This window comes from Coregonus lavaretus (assembly GCF_964263955.1).
Source record: "Coregonus lavaretus genome assembly, chromosome: 3".
In the NCBI taxonomy this organism is placed as follows: domain Eukaryota; kingdom Metazoa; phylum Chordata; class Actinopteri; order Salmoniformes; family Salmonidae; genus Coregonus; species Coregonus lavaretus.
In genome coordinates, this window is record NC_139990.1 from 10,774,023 (window position 1) to 10,799,326 (window position 25,304).

At 42.6% G+C, this 25,304-nt stretch overlaps 1 protein-coding gene and 1 long non-coding RNA gene across 5 annotated transcripts; both read right to left on the reverse strand.

Annotated features, from left to right (window-relative positions):
• Positions 1–9,445: 9,445 nt before the first annotated feature.
• Positions 9,446–15,955, reverse strand: LOC311126200. Its single transcript, XR_014612967.1, has 3 exons — positions 10,140–15,955; positions 9,861–9,926; positions 9,446–9,738 (listed from the first exon to the last, which is right to left on the reverse strand). It is a non-coding gene; the product is annotated as an uncharacterized lncRNA (long non-coding RNA).
• A 506-nt stretch (positions 15,956–16,461) lies between these two features.
• Positions 16,462–23,325, reverse strand: LOC311126171 (biotinidase-like). Of its 4 annotated transcripts, none has more exons than XM_084158489.1 (8): positions 23,067–23,325; positions 22,537–22,686; positions 22,275–22,441; positions 21,737–21,914; positions 20,891–21,640; positions 19,167–20,657; positions 17,994–18,175; positions 16,462–17,848 (listed from the first exon to the last, which is right to left on the reverse strand). In XM_084158489.1, the coding sequence occupies exons 1-6, from the start codon at positions 23,307–23,309 to the stop codon at positions 20,391–20,393; spliced, it is 1,755 nt and encodes a 584-aa protein (XP_084014615.1). In that variant the 5' UTR covers positions 23,310–23,325; the 3' UTR covers positions 16,462–17,848; positions 17,994–18,175; positions 19,167–20,390. The 4 variants fall into 4 exon arrangements, with proteins under 4 accessions (XP_084014615.1, XP_084014614.1, XP_084014616.1 ...); XM_084158488.1 differs by having other exon boundaries at positions 18,261–20,657; XM_084158490.1 differs by having other exon boundaries at positions 17,994–20,657; positions 20,891–21,637.
• Positions 23,326–25,304: the final 1,979 nt, after the last annotated feature.

A 25,304-nucleotide genomic window follows, 5' to 3' on the forward strand; every position in this document is an offset into this window, starting at 1 on the left:
CGCACACGCAGCGCTGATGTCACACATAGAGCCCAACAAAATACCAGTACGAGATTCAACCAAAAACAAACACAGTACAGGACTGGACTAAGCACGCACCCCCGAGGGGCCTCCGTGTTAAGGGTCAGCGTGACGGATGTGTTGTTGCCTACCTTCACCACCTGGGGGGGGGGGCGGTATAGTATCTGAAGATTATGCCTTTGTTAAATGTTTTTCATGAAGAAATGGAATGTTGTTTGTGTTAGTAGCAAGAGGGAATGTTTTGGGTGTGACGCCAAATACAACAGACCGGAAGTGTCTTGTAGACAGGGGAGACTGGGGATTGGCCAGAAGAGGGAGCTTCATTGTTTATAAATAGGGGGGTTAAACGAAGAAGAAGACAGAACGAGCAGCCATGCGGAGGCGTCGTTCCCCGGGTGTCATGTCACCTGTCATTTATGCTGTAACCTTGTGATTTTAATAAAAGCCTCTAACACGATGCAGCATAGACGGACTCTTTGTTGACAGCAATAATGGCCACCATTCACCCGATACGACATAATGGCGCCCAACGTGGGGCTGGGTTTGCGTCTCTTCCTTGTTTCAGTCAACCGCCAGGCTAACTCGCTTTGAAGCATGGCCAAAAAAAGGGTGAGTGTTTCTTACCGCTTCGGAGTTTGTTAGATTGGATACGACTTGTGTACACTGGAGAGATGTACCAAATGACCTTGCCTCGGGTGGCGTTATTGTGGTCGACTAGAGTCTGCTAAAATTTATTCCATTGGAAATGGCAGATAATTGGGAGTTTTTAGAGCATTAAACGGTAGGATTTAAGTATTGAAGTGTACGATTAAGGCAGATATGCGCATTCTTTAGGGCACTGTACCGCTTTAAGACCCCGGGTGGGCCATTTTAGATGTTGGGCCGACAAATCCGTTCACACGATAGAATGGGTGGACGGTGGGTTTTTTCTTTTTAAAGAGAGCTCGGATTAAGGAGGTTTATCTGATTGTGATTATGATTTGACTTTCGTCCGACGGGGTGTTTGATTGGGTTTGATTTCTCGGTGTAATGCTCATTAGTCCCGGTAGCAAAAACGGTAGGATAAATATGTTAAAATTGATAGGACAGTGCAGGGTATGTTTCTGTGTAGTAGGCCGCAGTTAGCTAGAGGCTAAGGCTAATGTCAATGCTAAATGGGAGTGTGTTTCATGCTACATGGTACATCGTGGCTAAGGCTAATGCTAAATGCTAATTGTGTGGTGTGCTACATGCTAATGTATCCTTAGAGACTCCATTGCGATGGATTAAAGTCTCTTAAATTTGTCTCTGTGTGTAAGTCAGGTTATATGTTTTGTGAGCGCTGTTAAATGTTGTTTGACTATAAGGGGGAAACGGGAGTTACAGCTGGGCTGTTATTCTGTCTGTTTGGGGAGAGAGAGTAGAGAATCTTCCTTCCACGGTGAAAAGGTATTTTTGAATGGATGTGCGCATGTGCTTGATTTTACGGGGCTAAAACTACGACATGAGGTCGCGCTGAGCCTACAAACCAAAATGGTGGGTTAAGGTCATAGGTCCCATTTGGCGTTACCCTGCAAGGGGGAAAATAGACAGACAGAGGAGAAATTTTAACACGAATATTCTAGTTGTTACATCGGCGATGGTTAAAGATGAAACTTGTTTTGTGATCTATTGAATGTATACATTAAATATATGTTGGCGAAGTATAATGAATTAAATTAAAGACGGATTAAAATAAAAATGTTTTTTGAGCGATCTATTTAGTTCTGAGTTTAGTCTTAGAGTGAATAATGTAGAACGAACTAATATTGAATGGTTGGAAATACTCAGTGATTGCATTAACTGCTGAAATCTTGTCTGTTTCTATGTTTTTTTTGAAATATGAGAGGAACATGGAACGAGAGGAGAGAGAGAGAAGGGGCTGACGTGTGCGTCACGTGACAAGGTGTGACGAGGCAGAGGATCAGATATCAGGCTAGTTCACAAAATATGTGATGGTATGACGATTTCACATAGGCTTGGCAAATGATTCATTAAACATTGCATTTTTGAGGCTCTGTGCCTCACTGGGGTTTGATGGGAGTTGTGTTGGGAATCAAGGATTGACATTATTCTGTAAATTTAAGATAATTTGATGCTGATAGAGCAAGGGGTTATGGGAATTGGAGTATTGAAGGGTTAGAGGCTTTGTTTTTGGGGGATTGCTTTGAAGTTGACTAACTTCATTTACTTGCATTTGATGGGTTGTGGTAATATAGCCACCACTAATGGATAAGTTGGTGACATAGGATATAGGAATAAAAATTGGTTTTAATTATTCAGGATTTTTAATTGATTTTTTTTTGGAGTTGTTAGTTTTATATTAATAATTAGAGGGGGGGAAGCCTTAGGCTATACAGTCTAAAATAAGATAATTCATAATAAAGGAATATAAAAGAGTAGTTACAATGGGGAGAAAGGACAGCAAGGCTAGATGAAGGTGATTACACCGATTGATATAGGAAAAATAGTAATCCTTTAACTAAAGTAGTGTTAGAAAGTAGGGTTAGGAGAAACTAATGGCAGTACACCTGTCTCACATACGGATTCAGCAAAAAGTACAGCTTAGGGATGTTTATCCTCAGCTTTCAGTGATCATCTAGGAGGGTGATTGTTGCATCAGAGATGAAGATGAATAATAGATAGAGGACAAGCAGAAACGACGATGAAGATGAATCCAAAACTCCAGAAGGAAGAAAATTAGATGTCTGGAAGAGAAGAGTGAGGTTAAAGAAGACGAGGATGATGAAGATGAGAGTGATGATGAAGAGGTCATGCATGGGTGGATATGACTCTGTGATCAGAAGGAAGTTGGCAAGAGGAAAAAGAAGGATACACGAGATTTGATCTCTGATGGAAGTTGAAGATGAAGAAAGCGATGAAGATTTGGAGATTAAAGGTGCTTTATGTTCGAGAGGATTTTATCCTACAATGACTAGCAAAGAAGAAATAGAGATATAGACCGATGCTTATCATGCCTGGATAAAGCAAATAGTTTAGAAGTAACACAGCTGAAGATACAGAAGAGGAGAAACTGCTGAGAGGATCCCAAGAATTGGAGAAGAAGAAAGAACAGGACGAAGAAACTCTGAAAACTCAATCATACAACGGGTGGAGAAGATAAGTTTTGGTTATGAAGAATCAGAGTGAACCAAATCAACAATCACTGTTACAGCTTTAACTGAACAATATCAAATGCAATTGTACCAGCCAAGGGGGTACCAGTTGATTCATATCCAAAGCCAGTTTCTGGACAGACACAGAATTGACGAGAAGAAATAGAAGGAGGAGGAAGATTTCAGCTACACTTTCAGCAACTTTCAGAAGACTGTTATAATTGTGGGCAGATTGGGTACTTTACCTGTGATGAAAATGAGTCGGGAGAAAACAACAGAGGAAGATAAAGGAGCAAGTGAAGATCACCTGTTAGTGTCTAGAAGATCCGGAAGGGGGGTGCATTGCTGAGAGCATCGATTAGAGAAGAAGAGAAAATAGCTAACAGTTGAAACAACCGACCATTAGAAGTGATAGTGAATAGTGGAAAAACTTATCTGGGTTCAGCCTAAAGAGGTTAAACATCTCACTAATTGATAACGAATTAGGATACGGATTTGAGGTAGTAAAACAGTTAATTACTCTTAAGGTACTAATATTAGAAGATACTGTTATTGCAGTGTTGGGAAGAGATGCATTGTTTAAATTGAATTGTACAATAAGATGTACACTAGACGACTGTCTATTAGACAATCTGTCTGAAAAGTTAAAAGGGGTGACTGTTTATTCTGGGTGACATTCTTACACTAAGAGATTTCAGGCTAGGCTAAAATGTGTTTAGTTTGCCAAGTCTGTGTGTAATGAGTCAGAAGCAGGTGGGGAACTTTCCCAATCACATATTCAAAAAATTTGGTGGTAAGAGATTTTGTGAATAAATCAGGGGGAAAAGTTTTAAATGTTATGAGAGAAAAGATTGGATTAAAATAAGTTAGGAGTAGATTAGTCTTGAAGGAACTCTGAGACAGTAAGCTAAGTTTCAAAGTTAGTAGTAAGAGAGGGAACAATGGTGAATGACACTGTAGAGTAGGAAGATCAAGGTAATTATAGGTGTATTTTGTGTAATCAAAAATTTAAAGTCATGGATTAGAGAAAGGACTGAGATTTGGGGAAAAAGTGACACTAGTGGTGATAGATGGAAGTACAAGCAGAGACAACTTTTCTTTGGGGAAAACTAGGAGTAACTAAGGACATTAACACTTCAGTCTGTTATAACAACAGTGGGAAGCAATTTAACTCTTTCAACATTGACAGTTGGTAAAGCCATAAATATATCGCATTCGATTATAAGGGAACCAATACAGCACCAATGTTAGGGAAAAATACTTATTAGGGTTAGGATGGGGACGTTCCTCCCATATGGAGAGATAATTATGGAGAATAAGTATTGTTATCAGGACCAGGAGTAGAAGCTGTTGCACCTAGTCAAAGGAGGGATAGTTTGTACAACGATATGAAGTGGAAGAGGTTAGGAGTGACTGTTCACTTATTTGGCGTAATGTTACAGAGAAAGGTCAGGGAGAATATGTGTATTTATCTAGTACAAGCATTAAAATTTGTTCCGGTTAAGAATTATTGGTTAAAAGGCTATGTAATTCGTAAAGTGATGCCTATAATGGAAGATTTGAAATCTGTTGAAGCTTCCGCAGTCACCGAAGGAGTTCAGGAAGAGTAGATTACAGTAGTCACTCCAACAGTAGATAATACACATAGGATATCGGTAGCTTTGTCACTAGAAGTAATTAGGGTTGATACAGCAATTAAGTCAACTACTTTAATGGTAACTCTGGAAGGGATTAATGATACGATGGCACCAGCAAATGTAGGGAGTATGACATCGACGACCACTTTTCTGAAATTAAATGGGGAATTTTAGACTCATGGGTTATGTTACGGATGGAGAGTGCTGTCAATGATAGTACGAATAGGGTTAAAATAGGAGAGCAGATAGTAGTAGAGAGAATATAGATTCATCATGGAGGACAGGATGAGGTCTTTGATTTTAATGACAGACAAGGAGAGGTATCTGATCAGTACCGCTCGTTCTTCTGTTGTGGAAATTAGAGATAGATTAACTCATTCTGTAAGATCAGTGAGGAATCTTGAGGGTCCATGTCTGTTGAGAATTCCAGCACCAAACATGTTAGACGGTCGCGCAGCCTCTATCAGGTATGGGTCAGTCTTATGCTTTGTCATGACTGTGGTATCAGCAACAGTCATTGACAGATAAAATAATGTCGTTGTCAGAACAGTGGTTTAAGCCTAGGTTTAAGTGTTCTTGGTTAAATGAATTACCCTATGGGAATTTTTAAATGGGAAAGGAAAATCAGGTAACAACGGAACCCTGAAGTATTCAGGTGAAACATTGAGGGCTAAAAGTTGTTTTTGTTCTAATAAAACATATGAGGTAAAGGGTATGTTTATGGGAATATCAGATTGTGATGATTGTATGATGACTTTGGATAAGCATGAACATAAGGTTAGAGATGACAAATATGATGTCATTTTTGTGGACCAGTTAGTGGGAACAGCAGGACTTTGATGGTTGAAGGATTAGTTTTGCCTGACAATGTGATTATGGGGAATTTTAGAGATATTTAGAGGGTTTGGGGTGATAAAGCATATATATTCTTACATTATGGATGGACAGGATTTGGTTACATGTCAACGTTGAAGCTTCCATATGAGACTTTTACTATTAAAAGAGGAGTAGCACCGAACACAGATCAATTTGAAACTAGAGTTCAAAATAGGATGAAAAGGGACATGTCATAGGCTTCAAGCCTATCATTGAAGGATAAGTCTAAGGGAGAAGGGGGGACTTTATTCATGGTATGGTGTAACATTTGGGAAGATCATATTGATAAATATTAGTTATACTTTGAGTCCAGATAGTTCAGATAATATCACTGGGGTTATAGATGCATTGAAGGAAATAAGGGATGCATTTGGAAGACTTGGTTGCAAGATCAGTTAGGCCCAGTAGGAGCAGTGATGGGTCAGATTTTAGTTTCAGCTTTGATAATACTGTGATGTTTGTAATTTGTTACTGATCTTTGAGAAAGTTATGATATTGAGATAGGTTGGAGAGTGATGCCTGGAGACAACACTCAGATGCCGGTGTTGACTGTTCCTGATCTGGATAAAGATGGACAAGTGGAACTGATGGATAAATATCATTTTGATTATTTGATGATTTTTCAAAAAAAAAATCAATATTGGGGTGATGTTGGTATGATTTATGAATCAAAGGGGGGAATAGGTTTATGTGATTCATGCATCATTTATATATCATTGTTATATTCTTAGTTGATATTGATGTTTAATTTGAAAGTGTTTGTTTTGCAAAAGATACTGTTTGGTCGTTTCTTTTTCTTCCAGAAGCATTTGGGGGAACATGTGGAGATTGAAATACTCAAACAAAGACAATATGAAGGGACAATATGACTGGAGGAGATGAAACAAGGAGGGTGTGGCCGATTCCATCATCAACAATCCATTGGAAGAGGAGACTACAGGAAGATGAAGTGTAGTGGACTACATTCCAGTGTCTGCAATGAAATATAGACATGTGTAATACATAATTGTGTAATAGCCTCAGGGATTAATTTTTGTAGAATGATGTTTGATGTTATTGAATACATGTGAGGATCTTAGATGTTTTTGTTTATTTCGTGAATGTTTAGGGACAGAGAGGCTAGGAAGGGAGAGTTTCATTGTACGGTCCAATGGGTTGACCAGCCTTACAATGGATATTTATTGGATAGGATTTTGTTTGCAGGGGCTTACATGTGTATTTAATTGCATCATACTTTCAAGTGCATTTACATGGTTAATGAGGTTATCTGGAGTACCGAATGGTGGTTGCCTGGGGCAGAGGGACCGTGAGAGAATTTTACTGTCTTGATTGATGGATGGATATCTGAAAAGATGGCTGCCGGACAGTTTTTCGCTCTTACACTCCATAGAGATTTGTTCATAAAGATAGTAATGTATTCACACTTCATAAACAGTTATTTCATAGAAAGGTATTTACACTCTAGAGGAGAATGTTTTTGGTTTAATGTTAAAGATACTCAATAAGATAAATTGTTACTAGTCATAATCCTATTCTGTTTGTTTTCGAGACGTTTAGTTCGTCTCGAAGGGGGGAATATAGTATCTGAAGATTATGCCTTTGTTAAATGTTTTTCATGAAGAAATGGAATGTTGTTTGTGTTAGTAGCAAGACGAAATGTTTTGGGTGTGACGCCAAATACAACAGACCGGAAGTGTCTTGTAGACAGGGGAGACTGGGGATTGGCCAGAAGAGGGAGCTTCATTGTTTATAAATAGGGGGGTTAAACGAAGAAGAAGACAGAACGAGCAGCCATGCGGAGGCGTCGTTCCCCGGGTGTCATGTCACCTGTCATTTATGCTGTAACCTCGTGATTTTAATAAAAGCCTCTAACACGATGCAGCATAGACGGACTCTTTGTTGACAGCAATAATGGCCACCATTCACCCGATACGACAGCGGCCTGTCAGGAAGTCTAGGATCCAGTTGCAGAGGGAGGTGTTCAGTCCCAGGGACCTTAGCTTAGTGATGAGCTTGGAGGGCATTATGGTGTTTAACGCTGACCTGTAGTCTATGAACAGCATTCTCACATAGGTATTCCTTTTGTCCAGGTGGGAAAGGGCAGTGTGGAGTGCAATAAAGATTGCATCATCTGTGGATCGGTTTGGGCGGAATGCCAATTGGAGTGGGTCCAGGGTTTCTGGGATGATGGTGTTGTGAGCCATGACCAGTCTTTCAAAGCATTTCATGGCTACAGATGTGAGTGCTATAGAGCGGTAGTCATTTAGACAGGTTACCTTTGTGTTCTTGGGCACAGGGACTATGGTGGTCTGCTTGAAACATGTAGGTATTAAAGACTGGGTCAAGGAGAGGATGAAAATGTCAGTGAAGACACTTGCCAGCTGGTCAGCGGATGGTCTGAGTACACGTCCTGGTAATTAATCTGGCCCTGTGGCCTTGTGAATTTGAACCTGTTTAAAGGTCTTACTAACATTGGCTACTGAAAGCGTGATCGCACAGTCATCCGGAACAGTTGGTGCTCTCACGCATGGTTCAGTGTTGCCTCGAAGTGATCATAGAAGGCATTTCGCTCGTCTGGTAGACTTGCGTCACTGGGCAGCTCTCGGCTGGGTTTCCCTTTGTAATCAGGGATAGTTTGCATGCCCTGCCACATCCGACGAGCGTCAGAGCCAGCGTAGTAGGATTCGATCTTAGTCCTGTATTGACGTTTTGCCTGTTTGATGGTTCGTCGGCGGGCGTGGTGGAATTTCTTATAAGCGTCCGGATTAGTGTCCCACTCCTTGAACACGGCAGCTGTAGCCTTTAGCTCAGTGAGGATATTGCCTGTAATCCATGGCTTCTGGTTGGTATATGTACGTACTGTCACTGTGGGGACATTGTCGTCAATGCACTTATTAATGAAGCTGGTGACTGATGTGGTAAACTCCTCAATGCCATCGGAGGAATCCTGGAACATATTCCAGGCTGTGCTAGTGAAACAGTCCTGTAGCTTAGCATCCGCTTCATTGGACCATTACCGTATTGGTACTGGTACTGGTACTTGCTGTTTGAGTTTTTGCTTGTAAGGGCGAGGGAGAGCTTTGTACGCATCTCTGTGTGGGGAGTTGGCGTGGAACCCTGTATTATCGGCATATTCAACAGCGTTTAAGAAATATATTACCTTCAACAGTGTTATCTTGTGATCAAGCCATCAATGTTATGTGATTATTGGTGTCGTAAAAATGTTAGCTAACGGGTTAGCAATTAGCAATTAGCAATTTCAGTGGAAATACTACTATTATCAGCTTTTTGATAAGCGGTTTAGCAAAAAAATACATTATCGGCATACGGCCTCCAGTTATTGGCCACCTTACTATTTTGTTCAATTACAAGATATATCCGTTTAATTTTGTTCAAAAAAAGAGACACCAACCACGTACCCGAAGTGTTTACTAGATAGTTGACTAGTTGGCTAGCCTTCCGGTAAAAAATAATGACTTGCCTGTCAACTTTTCATTGCGTAGCCCGGTGCGCCCTCCTGTGGACTCTTAAAAAATTGTTCTTCACCAGCATATTCAGTGTTGTAACCAAATAATGTCTCATCATTTGTTTTACAGATTAATCTTATGTTTTGAGAAAGTAGATAACAGTTGAATACTAAAATATGAGTATTAATAATTTCCATCAAATAAAACTTTAATTTCAGTAATGTGCATTGACATAAACAATGAAAACACCGTTGGAGTTTGTGTTGCAGAGATGCACTTGGAAAGTAAAGGAAGAAATACACAAGATGGGTTCAATAAATATATATATTATATTTTAGACATTTTTTTTTTGTACAAATAAATAATTTCATATGAACACAAACAAAACAAACAATTAAATCTCGACCTCCATCCCTATATTGTCACAAAAATCACAATAAAAATCCAGCTCCACCGCTACCTCTTGATCCCACTGCACACACCTTAAGTGGAACCAGTGCCGGCAGAAGTCACAGCACACCCATGGCACCTCGGATCTACACTCCTGAGGGGAGCTTGCAGGCGGATCATGCTCCCCGCAGCGAGCACAGCAGGTGGTGTCTTCTTTTATAAAAAAATACAATAATAGTAAAAATAGATTAATATGGTTTTGCAAAATGTAGAAGTTCTTCAACAACAATAGTAATTGATACAACTGAGAGAGAGAAAAACTGATTATGAAGTACCTGAGAGTGGTGCCATGGGTGGCGTGACAGATGTGACCGGTGGAGCTTTTCTCTTCCTTTTCTGTGCTGCAGTTTGAGAAAAAGTAGTGTTAGACTGAGCATGTTTCATCAAAACCCTTTTCAACTTTTTTACATCAATACCTCTGGAGGAAGCTGCATAGGTTTTGGAGGAGGTGGAGATGACTTGAGGGCTGGTGCTATGGACTGTAGATATGTATTTACATTGCTGTTTTATAAAACAGATAACAGTAATTATTTTGTAATTTAACATGTGTTTACCTGTGGAGGTGGCTGTATTCAAATTGCAGGGGGCAGGGACACCAGACGAGGCTGCTATGGTGGTGTGACCAGGGGAGACGGAGGAGGCAGTTGGTCCAGAGGAGGCCGTGTTGGTGGTGACAGACGGGGGGGGGGGGGGGTGTGCATCGTGGTGGTGGTGGACAAAACCGCCGACGATGGCTTGGAGGAGCTGGTGTTTGTAATGGTAGGGTTGAGGGGCCGACGATGGTGTGGCCGAGAGAGTAGGCACGTAGCCTTCTTCTGCAGCTGGGGACTCCGGCGGCTCCTACAGGTGTTGCACACTGGGAGGCACTGGCAGTGGTGATGCAGCTGTCAGGAGCTGTTCCAGAAGGGGGTCCAGCAGAGGCAATGGCGTCAATGGTCACATCCATGGCAGCCCTCTCCTGTGCCCTCTGTGTTCTGAGGGCTGCCCAACCTTCTTTCTCCTCTGCCTCGGCCCTCTCCTTCTCACCCCTCTCCTGCCACTGGCGCGTGTATTCCTGTCACGGGAATTTTGTTGAAGTCAACTACTTCTTAAATCTGTGAATAATTCCCAAAAGGTTGTAAATCTCTTAGTTTAAATAAATTAAACAAAGACTCAATCGTGCAATGGTCAGCATATTTATTCATGAGAGCGCTCTGAAACAAAATGGACGTACAATATTTTATATGCACACGTCAGAGGAAAAATCCCACCCCTCTTTAGGCGGGCTGTAGTTTTCCACTGGAAAACTGCTCTCCTGACCATCAGGTCACACACACACACACACACATACACACACACACACACACGCACTCGTCCAAGCCTAACGGTTCTCTCCTCCCTAAATTGGGAGGCCTCTTTATCTTGGTTTCTCAGTTGTCTGTAGACAGTTCTCCTTGTCCTTTGTTGTCTGGTCTAACTCCTATTCAAATTGCTAAATAGTAACACAATGTCATAATCTTTACTGGTCCTACACACATTATTAGATTATAGTCTCAGGATTCTAACACATTTCATAAAGTGGAGTGTAATAACTAGTCATTACCAAATTATTCTATCAATCCACCCTTTGACTAAATATTACACACATACTCCCAAATTATATCTTGTTATAAAAATGAATCACACACATTGAAGCATATAAGTTTGATTTGCATATAAAATGAATCACTAGTACAAAACACACTATAATAACACAATTTGCCTGGCATTCTACCAAATTTTACTTTCCATAACCATAACACTTCTTGTTTAGATTTTCACTATAACTTTCATTGAAAAGATAGTATACTTAAACATAAAAATTTTTCTCATTTAATACAGATTCATCAGGATTGAAATGTTCTGCATCTTCCACTAGAGCAGGAGGATATAGGTCTTCGTTCCATCGGTCTGAGTTTGGGACGGGTCCACACCTCACCATCTGCAGGGATACTGCCTTTTCCAAAGACCTTAACACAAGACCTCGCACACATGGGATTAAACAGCATCCACATAACACCAAACTGAACATTCCCACCAGAACTGCCCCCACCACTGTTGCCACAATCTGTTTCCATTTTCCAAACATATTATCAAACCAACCAGTTAATGAGTTGTCAATGCCAGAGTTCTCAGCCAGTTCCTTTGCCAGTGTGGTGAGTCCCTGGAGGGCCTTAGTCACTGACCCATCAGGTGCTGTATTATTGGGGTTGAAAGTACAGCACATAGATCCAAACAAAACACAAACCCTGCCCCGTTCAGCCAAAAGCATATCCAAAGCTATCCTATTCTGCCATGCCATTAAACTAGTTGCCGCTGTCTGCTCATCCAATCCCTTTATTGCATCACGAGTGTGATTAACAAACCTCTGTTGGTTATAGTAGATGTAGTTTATCCAATCCACATTCTTATTAATTGTTGACCACCAGAAAATACTTGATTCAAAACCAGCTGCAATCTGATTCCTAGCTTTGAATTCTTCTGGAACCCCTCGAGGTACTCCTATCCCATCGATATACACCCTCTCATCAAAGGATCCTGGGAGGAGGTCTCGCCTTCTACGTGACAACCCACCAGTTTTTTACATGTTGGATCGTTTGATGAGAGTGAAAGGCATTACCAGCTGGGCCAACGCACAGGTTCCGGTCCAATTCGCATGTAGATTAGGCCATAATCTGTTACCACCACACAACCACCAGATGTCAGCACGGGCCTGATTTTGGTTCCTAAAATCCTCTGGCTGCAACAAAGAGGAGAGATTGGTCATGGTCTCTTTAGTTGTGACATTCTCAATGTGGGAGCAGGAGCTAAGATGCCCTACCCTACTTATCTGGGGTTATCCTAATCGTGATCAACACTATTGGTAGGCATTGTACCCAATTTCTTCCCTTCACTCCGTGATAACTCTATAAAATCAATTTCCAATTGCTGGACTGGATAGTTTGCCAGGGGATATTCCCCCTGGGGTGCTTTCTCTACCTTGGTGATTATTCTGTGCACAGATGACACATCTGGAACAAAACATATTTTTTTTGTAATTCGTTATACCCTAGGCCACAAAGTGTTTCCTAAGTGTCTCCTAACCTGTCCCTGCTCTACCAAAGTTTAAAAGTGTTTCCTAACCTGTTCCTGCTCTACCAAAGTAACCTGTTCCTGCTCTACCAAAGTTGTTCCTAACCTGCTCTACCATCCCCCCTATTGACACATTACTTTACCCATGTGTCAATATTTCCGCATATCAAAACAGTGACTTTAATCATTTTAATAATTTATCCTTATGCCAGACATTATCTCGTAGGATTGCCCCTTTCTTTACAGTATGAAAATGTATGTACTCACCAACTGCAAGTCGCTCCGGATAAGAGCACCTGCCAAATGGACAAAATGCAAAATGTAATCAAGAACATAGGAAATATCTGTTTCCCCGTATATTGTTCCTGTCACCCTTCTTAATGTCATATTTCACTCATTTGCCAATATAATCCCTTACTTCGTATAAGTAAGCAGTGATATTTTATTCCAGGCATCTATTTTAAAAAATGTTTGATACGTTGTCTCCTACTGTCCCTTAACATATACTGTAGGAGATTTCCCTCCATCCTGGGAAAAAACGAAAAACGAAAAACTCCCCCCTCAGAACTCATCGGATAACTCAATTTTTCATTAAATTCACTAAACCTATAAATAACAAACCCATAACCACCTTCCGGTAATCTACTGATTTAAACCGGTTGCATTAATTTATTAAAATATAAACCAATTGTTTAATAAATCCAGAACCTTCAAAAAAAATGTACTACGCTATCAGCCTAATAGTAAAAACGATCTCCCATTGTTCAACTTGAACTGTCTGCATAACTCACTGTTGTATAAACAAACTATTCAGACTTCCGCTTCACATTATCCTCTGCTTCGTTTACTAAATCCTGGCATTAGTAAATTCTATCCACACACCACCAAAAACGAATAGCTAATTTGCGTACACATAACTAGAAAGCATGAATTGAATACCATTCTTGCTTAAACAATGCAATTCAGCATTTCTCATCACCCAATTTCTATTACTTTTTTCACACAGGAAATCCTCTACCATCTCTACCCTCATTTAAATGGCTCTCCAATTCAATTTCCGACGATACCTATCCGTGGATGTACTGTGCTGATCTCCATTCACAATGTTGACCCAATCAGTGATCCTCTTACCCTTAGATACCCACTGGCCCATTTCTTTCCAGTCCTCTGCTGGCTCCTTTGCTAGAGACACATGTGGGCTCCATCTCTCCCTGAACAGTCTCTGACTTTGGGGCCCTAGTTCCACTTCCACTGCTGCGTGGGTGCTAAGTCAATAGTAGCCAATTCAAACACCTCACAACTTGGATCAGTGGGCTCCTCAGTCTCTTCCTCACTAGAATCTACTCCCAGCAGAACTGACAAAAAAAACAAAAACAGACTGTGATTTCCAGGACACTGCCCCTTTGTTTCTGGCTCACTATCTCCCCGAGAGTTGGCATGACTGAACTCCCTTTAGGTCTCTCTTAATGAGTGTTGCTGTGCCCCAGCCAATCAGGGTCTTTTTAATGGTTCTGCTTATCTCTGGTCTCATTCCACTGAGGAACGCTATCTTTAGTTGCTGATGGTAGGGCGTATCACTCCCCTGTCTCTGGTCTGGCTCGGGTATGCCACTGTTTGCGTTAAACACATCTTTAAGCCTCTCTAAGTACTGGCTGACTGTCTCACTATCCTCTTGTTTACACTCATGTACTTTAGAGAAGTCTGCATGACGATGGTAATGTTCTCTGAGGCTATTACACAATTCAGTTATTTTCCCAACATACTCTCCGTGATCGGCCCATGGCAAAAGTGCCCTCTGGGCATCCCCTGAAACCCATTGCCCTCTAACGGCAGCCCAAACCTTACTATTCCTGTTTTGGGGTGGGTCATTCCTTCTACCGCTCGGGCCACGTTCCTCTGTGTTCATGGCCTGTATACATCTAAGGTTGCTGGGGCCCCTTCATTCCCTGCCAATAGATTAGGTAAGGCTACAGTGGGTACTGGCCCCCTCCTACTCTCTCATCTCCTGACTCATACTGACTCCCTCCTGAGCTCAGCTCCTAACTGGACTTTTGTTGTGGGGTTCAAGTCTCCTCAGGGACCTGGGTCTTCCACCCTTCGGTCCCTTGACCCCCCTATTGTACCCTAGTACTCTAGTTACTTTCTTAGCCTTCTCTTTCCGTCTCTCTCTCTCTCTTTCTAATTTCTGCAATGACCAATTGGGTTGCTGCTGATGTTCCAAAAATGTCCTTAGAACCTCAACTGTACTATCTTCCTTTGCCTTAACTCCAAAACGGCAGCCTGCTGTGGCACCGTTCCCCTCACCACCACTACTTCATTGTCTGGATTTTCCCTCCAGGCCTGATCTGCCTTAGACCTTCCTTTCTGACTTTCTTTTTCTGTCTCTCATCCTCCTCTCTCTTTTGAGGCTCCGAGAGCCACACCTTGGCTGTATCTAGCCCTTCCACTCGCTCTCTCTCTCTTCTCCCTTTACACACCTTATGCATCTGTTTAAGCATGGATTCGAGTTTATCTGTGTCCAGACGTCCCTCAAAACCATACCTGTTCACATAATGGAGGTTTCTCCTATCCCTGGACTTCATAAATCTTGTAATAATTCACTCAATAATTATTCTCCTTTGGACTTATTATTAGGTGCGACTTTTGAGCAAAAATTATGATCAACTTTTGTAATTAACCATTTAAATTATTCAACCCGTGTTTGAATAGAGTGTTTTAAGACCCCAGTTTCATGAAACGGATGGGACAACCATTCTTTCTCACGCGACCTATTTTAGTCCCTTTCTTTGGAATTTATTCTTAGATGTGACTTTTGAGCAAATATTAAGTCTCACAGAAGATTATTGGTTAACACTATTGGTAACTTGGAGATTGTACTTAGACAAATTACGGCACCAGTTTCATGACTTGGAGTTTGTACTAAGACAAATTACGGCTCCAGTTTCATGGAACGGATAGAGTTACTGCTAATCTACAGTTGTTTATGACTTAAAATATTTTATTTCTCACACATACTATTTTAAATTCCCTTTACTTTATATTTATTGGCGATCCCAGACCGTCTCACTATCACACTCTCCTCCCTTGAAGTTTCACCCCCATTTATCAATTTATCTAGAAAACTTGCGCGTGGTTTTCTCTAGATAAACGTCTAAAAAACGCTAAAGTTGACTCCCTTCTTGTATACTTTTGACAATCCTTGATTGTCTCAACACAAGGCTAGTTTATGTTTGGTAATGGCCTCTCTACCCGGAGTCTATTTCGGACCCCCCCCCCCCCCCCCCCCTTTTTTTTTTTGATCTTACACCTTTGGGTTTTCTCTAGATAAATGTCTAAAAACGGGCTACCGGGATGTCGATCCCTTTGTGGATTATTGACGGAACCTCACTACAGCAAATTTAAACTCCATAAATCCTTACTGCAGGTTACAGTTCAATTCCCCCAAAATCCAATGAATAAAGATTACTCACCTTATTTTTGCAGCTCAATTTTGGTTGGATATCGTCACCGTTTCTGTCGTTTCCAGGTTGTCACCGGCCTGTATTTGAACCTCCAATTTCGGAGGACAGGTCTTTGTCTATACGGATGTATCATTCGCCAGTGCACGGTTTTTGGTGTCCCCCGGAACGACAGAGGACGGGTATTGACATCCGGCTCGAAAGGACCAAGCTGTCACGAGAATTTTGTTATCTCAATGGTTGAAGTCAACTACTTCTTAAATCTGTGAATAATTCCCAAAAGGTTGTAAATCTCTTAGTTTAAATAAATTAAACTAAGACTCAATCCTGCAATAGTCAGCATTTTTATTCATGAGAGCGCTCTGAAACAAAATGGTCGTACAATATTTTTATACACACACGTCAGAGGAACAATCCCACCCCTCTTTAGGCGGGCTGTAGTTTTCCACTGGAAAACTGCTCTCCTGACCATCAGGTCACACACACACACACATACACACAAACACACATGCACTCTTCCAAGCCTAACGGTTTCTCTCCTCCCTAAATTGGGAGGCCTCTTTATCTTGGTTTCTCAGTTGTCTGTAGACAGTTCTCCTTGTCCTTTGTTGTCTGGTCTAACTCCTATTCAAATTGCTAAATAGTAACACAATGTCATAATATTTACTGGTCCTACACACATTATTAGATTATAGTCTCAGGATTCTAAAACATTTCATAAAGTGGAGTGTAATAATTAGTCATTACCAAATTATTCTATAAATTCCTCCCCGGTGAGGCATGTGGCGACCACAGGGAGTCTTCTGTATCGATCTAGCTGATACTTAAGGACAGTAAGGATGTGCCCCAGGTCCTTCGCTATCAGCCCCCTCTCTATTAGGGGGTGCTCTTCTAGAGCTAGGGCTGGGACTGGAGCAGGGGCTTGGACTGGAGCAGGGGCTGAGGGTCCTCCTGTGGTCACTGGGGAGGAGGTGCTGATGGACGGCACAGTGCTGCTGGTTCCAGGAGAGGCGGTGGTGGGACCCGGAAGGGACCGAGACGGCATTAAACGGGACCATGTGGGAAGAGGCCACACTTCTTAAACCCTTCCACCACATAGCGCATGTCCTTGCGGAATACTCTGGCAAATTCTTTAAAGGGCCAAAGTATGCCACGTCCCGCGGCTGCAGGACATGGGTGCAGTGTGGTGGAAGACAAAGAAGTATAACCCCTTCCCTTAGTGCCGCCGCGAGCACCTCTGGGTCCATGTGGCTCTTCGAAGAGGAGAAAGAGAGGGCGCTCCTTCGCTGCATGCTTAATGAAGTGCTAAAACCACTTGCTGAACAGGTCCCTGTCAATGTAACCACTGTTTGACCGTCCATACAAGGCTTGGGGGGGGGGGGGGGGCTCCCAGTGTGTAGTGGCCACCGCGAAACACTTGGGGTAGATGATAAATGGGGGGACATCCTCCCCAGCTGCGTTGAAGCAGGCCAGCTCCTTGGTCCCCAGACTCATCACAGTTATAGATTTGTCTGGGTTTCTCCCTCAACCCACTCTCCTCCAAGTGCTTCTCATAAGAAGTGAAGAAGGTGTCCATCATCGGACGTGTGGCACACTCAGCTCTCCCCCTGTCCAGGGTGTCCGGCCTCCTCATGCTCAGGTTCTTGTGCCTCCTCCTGAACATTTCCCACCACCTCTTCCCCAGTGGTTGGATTGTTTCCCCTGGGTGCCGAAACCTACAATAGAAGACAATATGTTATTGTCCATCCAGGATGAAAATGTTTGTTTTGGGATCACCTTACACATCCACATTTACATCACACACATTGAGAACAGTCAGTACAGCATTCTACATACATAAACACATAGAACACCAAATACCTGCGTATTTTGTTGACGTATTTCATCAGCCTCTGTCTAGTAAAGGGGAACCCATGGCTGGCGCAGTAGATACAGTACTGCACCAGATAATCTTCAAGCAATGTGGGTGGTCCACTGCGACAACCATGGGTCACCCGGCCGCTCAGCCTGTCCACCAGGGTCTGCCGAGGTACACCATGCACCTTGGTAGATAAGAAAATAAAACTGTTACTAGCAGATAAAATTCACATACATGTGGTAATCTCCTAAAAACCAAAGATGCCTAACCTTGGCAGCCTGGCGGATAGCCATCCCTGCCCTGCAGTCCTCCATGGCATGGAACATGTCCACCTCACTCCACTGCTTCCTCTTCAATCAATCAATCAATTTTATTTTATATAGCCCTTCTTACATCAGCTAATATCTCGAAGTGCTGTACAGAAACCCAGCCTAAAACCCCAAACAGCTAGTAATGCAGGTGTAGACTTTCTCCATGCTGTGGTGGTAAATACATGTAGCTAAATAACTTGGCATACTATATACATTTTAGAAAGATAACTCAATCTGAATATGTATAAACATTTACATTTCAAAGCTAAGGCATTGAAAAGTGATGAACGTTTTCACAATAACTGAAAGTGTACCCACGTTTTTTGTTTAATGTTATCTGTAATGAAATTTAGTGTCCCAATTAGTTGAATATTGATGCATACATTGTAACAGACTAAATACTGCCTATATGTAGCTGTTGTAAAATTAAACATAGCCAAAGTGTCAAAAAGTTAATGGTTCAAAGTTCAAAATTAAATTTTGCAGATTGTGTAAAACGCCCCCGTCAAAGGACTCCAATTCTGAAAAGGTCAAGCTTGACAACATTCAGCTGTTTTCGTGATATGTATTATCTAATGCTTACAATTTATTTCCTTTTTGCTTACTTAGCAGTTCTATCAACATTTAGCAACTAAGCTAGCAACATTAGAAAATCTGTTAGCTATATTTCAGAGGTAAAAAGTTGGATATTAAATTAGGTGTGGTCTGTCGCGCAGTCGAATTTTACAATATACAGCATGTCCCACAAAATGTGTATGTATATAACTTTTTTGAAAACTCTAAAAACCTAACTTAACTTACAAAAATTGCAATGAAAATCGGTGGTCAGCTAGCTAGAAGGGTGTCTTTAGTCGCAAAACTTACCGTTATTTTCCAGTCCGTTTAAATGTTGAACTCGAGGTGATTTAGTCCTCCAACCGCTAGAGAATGTCCGAAGTTAGGGGGTGTCCGATGTTGGGAGAAAATTAGCTAAGGTGATCTAGAGGTTTTTTTCCTCTAGTTGCACAGGTGACATGCTGGTAGAAATGAGGTAGAACGGATTTCAGTCTTCCTGCATTAAAATCACCGGCCACTAGGAGCGCCTATGTGTCCTGTTGTATTCAACTATATTATAGGGAAACCCCCTAGAGTAGATTGATGCACTGGTGCGTAATAAAAAATCCCCATCAAAATCCGTCAGTTTAAACTAGAGATCTTTTTTTGCATGGGCTGAGTCTCAATCCTCCACATCCACATATGGCGGCCTTCGGCATCTGAGGTGGAAGGTGGCGGAGCTACTCAGTGTTTTTCAGACCATGAGACATCCTGAAAATCGGTCGTCCAAACGGTTTGGCGTAAAAAACTATTACCACTCTATGGAAAGGGTAGACTTTAAAAAAAAAAAAATATTTAACCCCTTTTTTGGGTAGGCACAAAACTACCTCCATACTTCCATTCATTTTTTTAAACCGGTACCGGTTACCTACAGACAAGTTCAGAGAACACCTGTGTTTTATTCTAGGACCCCCACAAGTGTCACGGGACTTGTCTGTAGGTAACCGGTACCGGTTTTAAAAAATGAATGGAAGTATGGAGGTAGTTTTGTGCCTACCCAAAAAAGGGGTTAAATATGTTTGTTTTTTTAATTAAATTAAATAACAATAAATATATATATAGCTTTCTTATATCACCTAGATATTGGACAGACTTCAAAACCTTATTCCTTATGATTTATTTTTTACTGTCTTTTTTTTGCCATTCATGAATGTTATTCAATGTGTTTCTATGGGCTATATTAGTAAAGGCCAAATTCAATATTTTATCAAATAATATTTTCTATATTAATTTTTTTAATCTAAAGGGGTCCTAAAATTCAAAATAAAAAAACTGGACCTAGCTTCCCCCCACCCCCCCCCCCCCCCCCCCCCCCCCCTCCCCCCCCCCCCCCCCCCCCCCCCCCCCCCATTCGGCTTGGACTTACAGAGGTTATAGGGAACAGTGATGATGTAGTGCACTTTAAAGGGAGAAGGGTGTCATTTTAAATGACAGAAACTTATTTTCTTTATTTTCTCTCTCTCTCTCTCTCTCTCTCTCTCTCTCTCTCACACCCTAGTCCTGGTCGTATACCCTGCCGTAGAGACATGCGGTCACCAGCCCGACGGTCATCCCTGAGTGTTCCATGGCCACTCGACCATCTGTGGTCTTCTCGATCAGGTCGGGTCGATCTACAACCATGCCGCTACCTAGCATAGACGGGTAAACGTAACGCGTTCCGAACTTCCCCTCCAACCGGAAGTCCACTCTAGACTCTGCCTCCTCCACTCCTTTTCCACAGGAGCTGACCTCCGACCCCGAGCAGCGGACCAACGCACACACCTGGAGGGTGAGGGGTTAATCATTAATCATTAATGCCATGAGACGACTAGGTGAAAAATCTGTTTCAATTCCAGTCAATTCAGAAAGTAAACCAAATTCAGAATTTTCCTCATTAAGAAGCATTGAAGAAAATTGGAATTGGAATTTCAGTGTACTTCCTGACTGGAATTTAAATGGAATTGACCCTAACCCTGGTTGTAATGCATGCATGTAATGTAAATGTTTCTCCCTACCTGCAAGGCGAAGCGTCCATAAACCGTATGATTGCCAGCGAACGCCCCTAGAGCATAGAGCTCCGTATTGCCACCCTGTGGGGACCGTCGGTACTGCAGGTGGCAGCATAGGGGACCGTCACACACAGTCAGCTGACCCTCTGAACCACGCAGCAGGACGAAGGAGAACGGGTCACACATCATAGAGGAGATTAAGTGAGAGGTGGAAGGGGAGGGATTGGGAGAGAGGGTAGGAAGAGAGGCAGAGAGAGGTTCACCCTCACCCTCTGCTCCTGTCTCCCCCTGCCCCTGCCCCTTTGCCTCACCCTCTCCTCCTGTCTCCCCCTGCCCCTTTGCCTCACCCTCTTCTCCTGTCTCCCCCTGCCCCTTTGCCTCACCCTCTTCTCCTATCTGCCCCTTTGCCTCACCCTCTTCTCCTATCTGCCCCTTTGCCTCACCCTCTCCTCCTGTCTCCCCCTGCCCCTTTGCCTGCTTCTGTGTTGCCAGCCAGTCACTGTCCAGTACAGGTATCCTCAACACCAGCAGCTTCCCATCCTCTGGCTCCCCAGGGGGGTGGAAGGCGTGGTGGTAGATGGAAGTACTAGGGGTGAAGATGCCGCTGCCCGTCATGGCCTTGCTGTCATGCCTGAGGTTAGCCGCCAGCAGAGTGACGTTAGCTCCCAGACTGACCGCTCTCTGGAACTGAACCGCTGTTAGTAGAGGAAGCGTATTTATCCAGGCTGTGGGGTAGACCATCTGTCTGATACCCTCCTGGGGGGGAGGGGGGAGAGAGAGAGACATGAACAGACTTTTGATGAATTAATTTGGATCCATAATGAAACATTGTGGGAAAAGGTGTGTGTGTACCTGCTCCAGTAGCCTGACAGTAGGGTCGTGAAACAGGATGTCGAAGCAGGTGAACACCCCAAACCGTCCGGCGAACGGCGTGTCAAAGGTCACCACCTCTAGTCTGGGCGGGGTATTGAATTCCTTCTCGAAGAACAGGTTTTGTTTGTGGTAGCGAGCCGCCAGGGAACCATCAGACCTGCAGTGAATGGGAAAAGAAAATGAATGTTCATCTATATAACCCAAATCCTTTTGTAAAAGTAATACAATTATTAATTAAACGTTTAAATTTTTCAAGACTTATAGAGAATGGTTGATGGCTGATGGTTGGGTGTGCTTTGGATTAAAGTATCTTCTTAACAATAAAGGAAAAACATCATTCCAAGTCACTCCTGTATAACTCTAAAAAGCTTTTGGAAATCAATACAAATGCAATATCATGTAATTGCCCTATTCCAAGAGAAGTTCGGAATACCTGAAGCTCTCCCTGTATAATGCATTCTTTTCTCACAGGATCAAGAAACGTGTTTAAAACAGAAACAGCACAGGTACTACCAACCTGAAGACTACATTAGTGTTGAACTGCCAGCGCCCATCGGGGGGGCAGGGGGGGTGAGAGGGGTCAAGGTGGGGGTGAGAGGTCAGAGGGCAGGGCTGGAGGTCAGGCATGTTGGCCACCAGGTAGAGTTGGTGACGTCGAGCCATGCAGCTCAAACTCTGGAGGACCTGAGAGAGAACAGGGCAGAACACACACATTAACACAGACATTTGATGACATTAGATATGGATCCACAGTGGTAAGTAAAGGTGTGTGTTTATACCTCAGTGTGATTGTGTCTGTCAGGCTGTGTACAGGGGTTCCAGTCCTCAGTCAGTGGGTCAGGGATGGTCTCTAGGTAACCAGAGATGGACAGACGACTGAAGTTGAACCCATGGATACCGTCCTCTGGAAATACTATGATCTGAGCCCCCTGGAAGAGAGTCGGAGAGAGTATCTATGTTTGCTTTGGCAATGTATAACACTTTCCATGACAATAAAGCCTTTTGAATTAGAAAGAGAGAGAGAGAGAGAGACAGAGTGATAGATAGAGAGGGATGTGGAGGTTGTTTCTCTGTGCGTGTTGTGATGAAACAGTAACAGGCAATAGAAAGGGGTAAGAGAGCTGTAAAGCTATTAACTCCAGCACTTCAGATTAAGGTGTATCCTCCTTGTCAAAGGCAAGTCTAACCCAGTCTTGGAGAGCTTATCTGCAGGGTGTGCGGGCTTAGTTCCAGCCCTGCACTAACACATCTAGTTCTGTTAATTGAGAGAGAAGACCATCTCCCAGTCCCTCCCACAGGTGTACCTTACCTGTTCCGCCGCCCGTGCGGCCTGCTCCTCATAGACCTTCAGGTTCCTCATCATGTGCTTGAGCGCTGCGTCCCGAGACAGAGGCACGTGCGGCTCCGGGTTCAGAATCACCCGGTGCTCATAGACCGCGGCCACGTAGGATGGGTCGGGAGTCCCCTCTGTCTTGTCCCCAGCCCGGGTTAACGTTACCGGGGACAGATAGAGAACATACACCACCACTGCCAGGAGGACACGGAGGGACATGGTGGAATGACCAGTGCCCGGGAACTTCTGACTTCTTATAGACCGATGTGTACAACGAGTTCAATGGTCACTCAGTCCAAAGTTCTCAACATTCGTTGAACAAATACTACCTTGAGGCTGGTAATCTCTCATCGGTAGGGTTACAGCAGTACACTCACATCTGACACACAGAATAACACATGCATATTCACTCACGCACGCACACAAACTCAGGGTCACAGCTGGCATAACGCACACACAGGCTAATGGCCACACACCCACGCAGTACATATACACAACCACATAATTACAGTGCCTTGCAAAAGTATTCATCCCCTTGGCGTTTTTCCTATTTTGTTGCATTACAACCAGTAATTTAAATGGATTTTTATTTGGATTTCATGTAATGGACATACACAAAATAGTCCAAATTGGTGAAGTGAAATGAAAAAAATAACTTGAAAAAATATGAATAACGGAAAAGTGGTGCGTGCATATGTATTCACCCCTTTTGCTATGAAGCCCCATTAATCAGAGAGGCAACAAAGAGACCAAAGATAACCCTGAAGGAGCTGCAAAGCTCCACAGCGGAGATTGGAGTATCTGTCCATAGGACCACTTTAAGCTGTACACTCCACAGAGCTGGGCTTTACGGAAGTGTGGCCAGAAAAAAACCATTGCTTAAAGAAAAAAATAAGCAAACACGTTTGGTGTTCGCCAAAAGCCACGTGGGAGACTCCCCAAACATATGGAAGAAGGTACTCTGGTCAGATGAGACTAAAATTGAGCTTTTTGGCCATCAAGGAAAACGCTATGTCTGGCGCAAACCCAACACCTATCATCACCCCGAGAACACCATCATGCTGTGGGGATGTTTTTCATCGGCAGGGACAGGGAAACTGGTCAGAATTGAAGGAATGATGGATGGCGCTAAATACAGGGAAATTCTTGAGGGAAACCTGTTTCTGTCTTCCAGAGATTTGAGACTGGGACGGAGGTTCACCTTCCAGCAGGACAATGACCCCAAGCATACTGCTAAGGGGAAACATTTAAATGTCTTGGAATGGCCTAGTCAAAGCCCAGACCTCAATCCAATTGAGAATCTGTGGTATGACTTAAAGATTGCTGTACACCAGCGGAAGCCATCCAACTTTAAGGAGCTGGAGCAGTTTTGCCTTGAAGAATGGACAAAAATCCCAGTGGCTAGATGTGCCAAGTTTATAGAGACATACCTCAAGAGACTTGCAGCTGTAATTGCTGCAAAAGTTTGCTCTACAAAGTATTGACTTTGGGGGGGGGGGGGGGGTGAATAGTTATGCATGCTCAAGTTCAGTTTTTTTTGTCTTATTTCTTGTTTGTTTCACCCCAAAAAATATTTTGCATCTTCAAAGTGGTAGGCATGTTGTGTAAATCAAATGATACAAACCCCAAAAAAATCTATTTTAATTCCAGGTTGTAAGGCAACAAAATAAGAAAAATGCCAAGGGGGGTGAATACTTTCGCAAGCCACTGTACATGTGCACATTCACACGCACACACAAACATTACTTATTGGGAAGTCCTTATAAGGTCTGCCAGAGCCTAAATACACACAAGCTTGGGCCCAGATATTACATAGACAGACACACTTACAAAAATACAACAGCAAAAGTACAGAGTGGTTGGATAGTTGATGGGAAAGAAAGGAATTGAGAAGTGTTGATTAAATGGATGGAACTATGACTGTATTCATGAAATAAAAGAACATGCAGCGAGTGTTGTTGAAAATGAATAAACTGTGACTGGGTTGATGAAATAAACATGTTATGGAAAATACTATGAGAGCTAAAAACAAATATGATGAAGTTGGGGTATGTAAGGAGTAGAGGAGTTTAGTAGGGGTATTGATGTTCATGATCAGTTGGGGATAGGATGAATGAGCTGTTATTAAAGACTGATTTTTATAATTGTTGTATTATTACAGTAGTGTGATTACATTTTTTTTCACCTTTAGAAACCTTTAGAAACTATTGTATT

What these genes read in the sequence shown, in the direction of transcription:
- LOC311126171 (XM_084158489.1), bottom strand. Translation starts at nt 23,309, where the DNA reads ATGTCCCTCCGTGTCCTCCTGGCAGTGGTGGTGTATGTTCTCTATCTG. An exon ending in CCGCACGGGCGGCGGAACAG is followed by an intron (nt 22,687 to 23,066) that starts GTAAGGTACACC and finishes ACTCTCTTCCAG; the next exon opens with GGGGCTCAGATCATAGTATT. An exon ending in ACAGACACAATCACACTGAG is followed by an intron (nt 22,442 to 22,536) that starts GTATAAACACAC and finishes GTTCTCTCTCAG; the next exon opens with GTCCTCCAGAGTTTGAGCTG.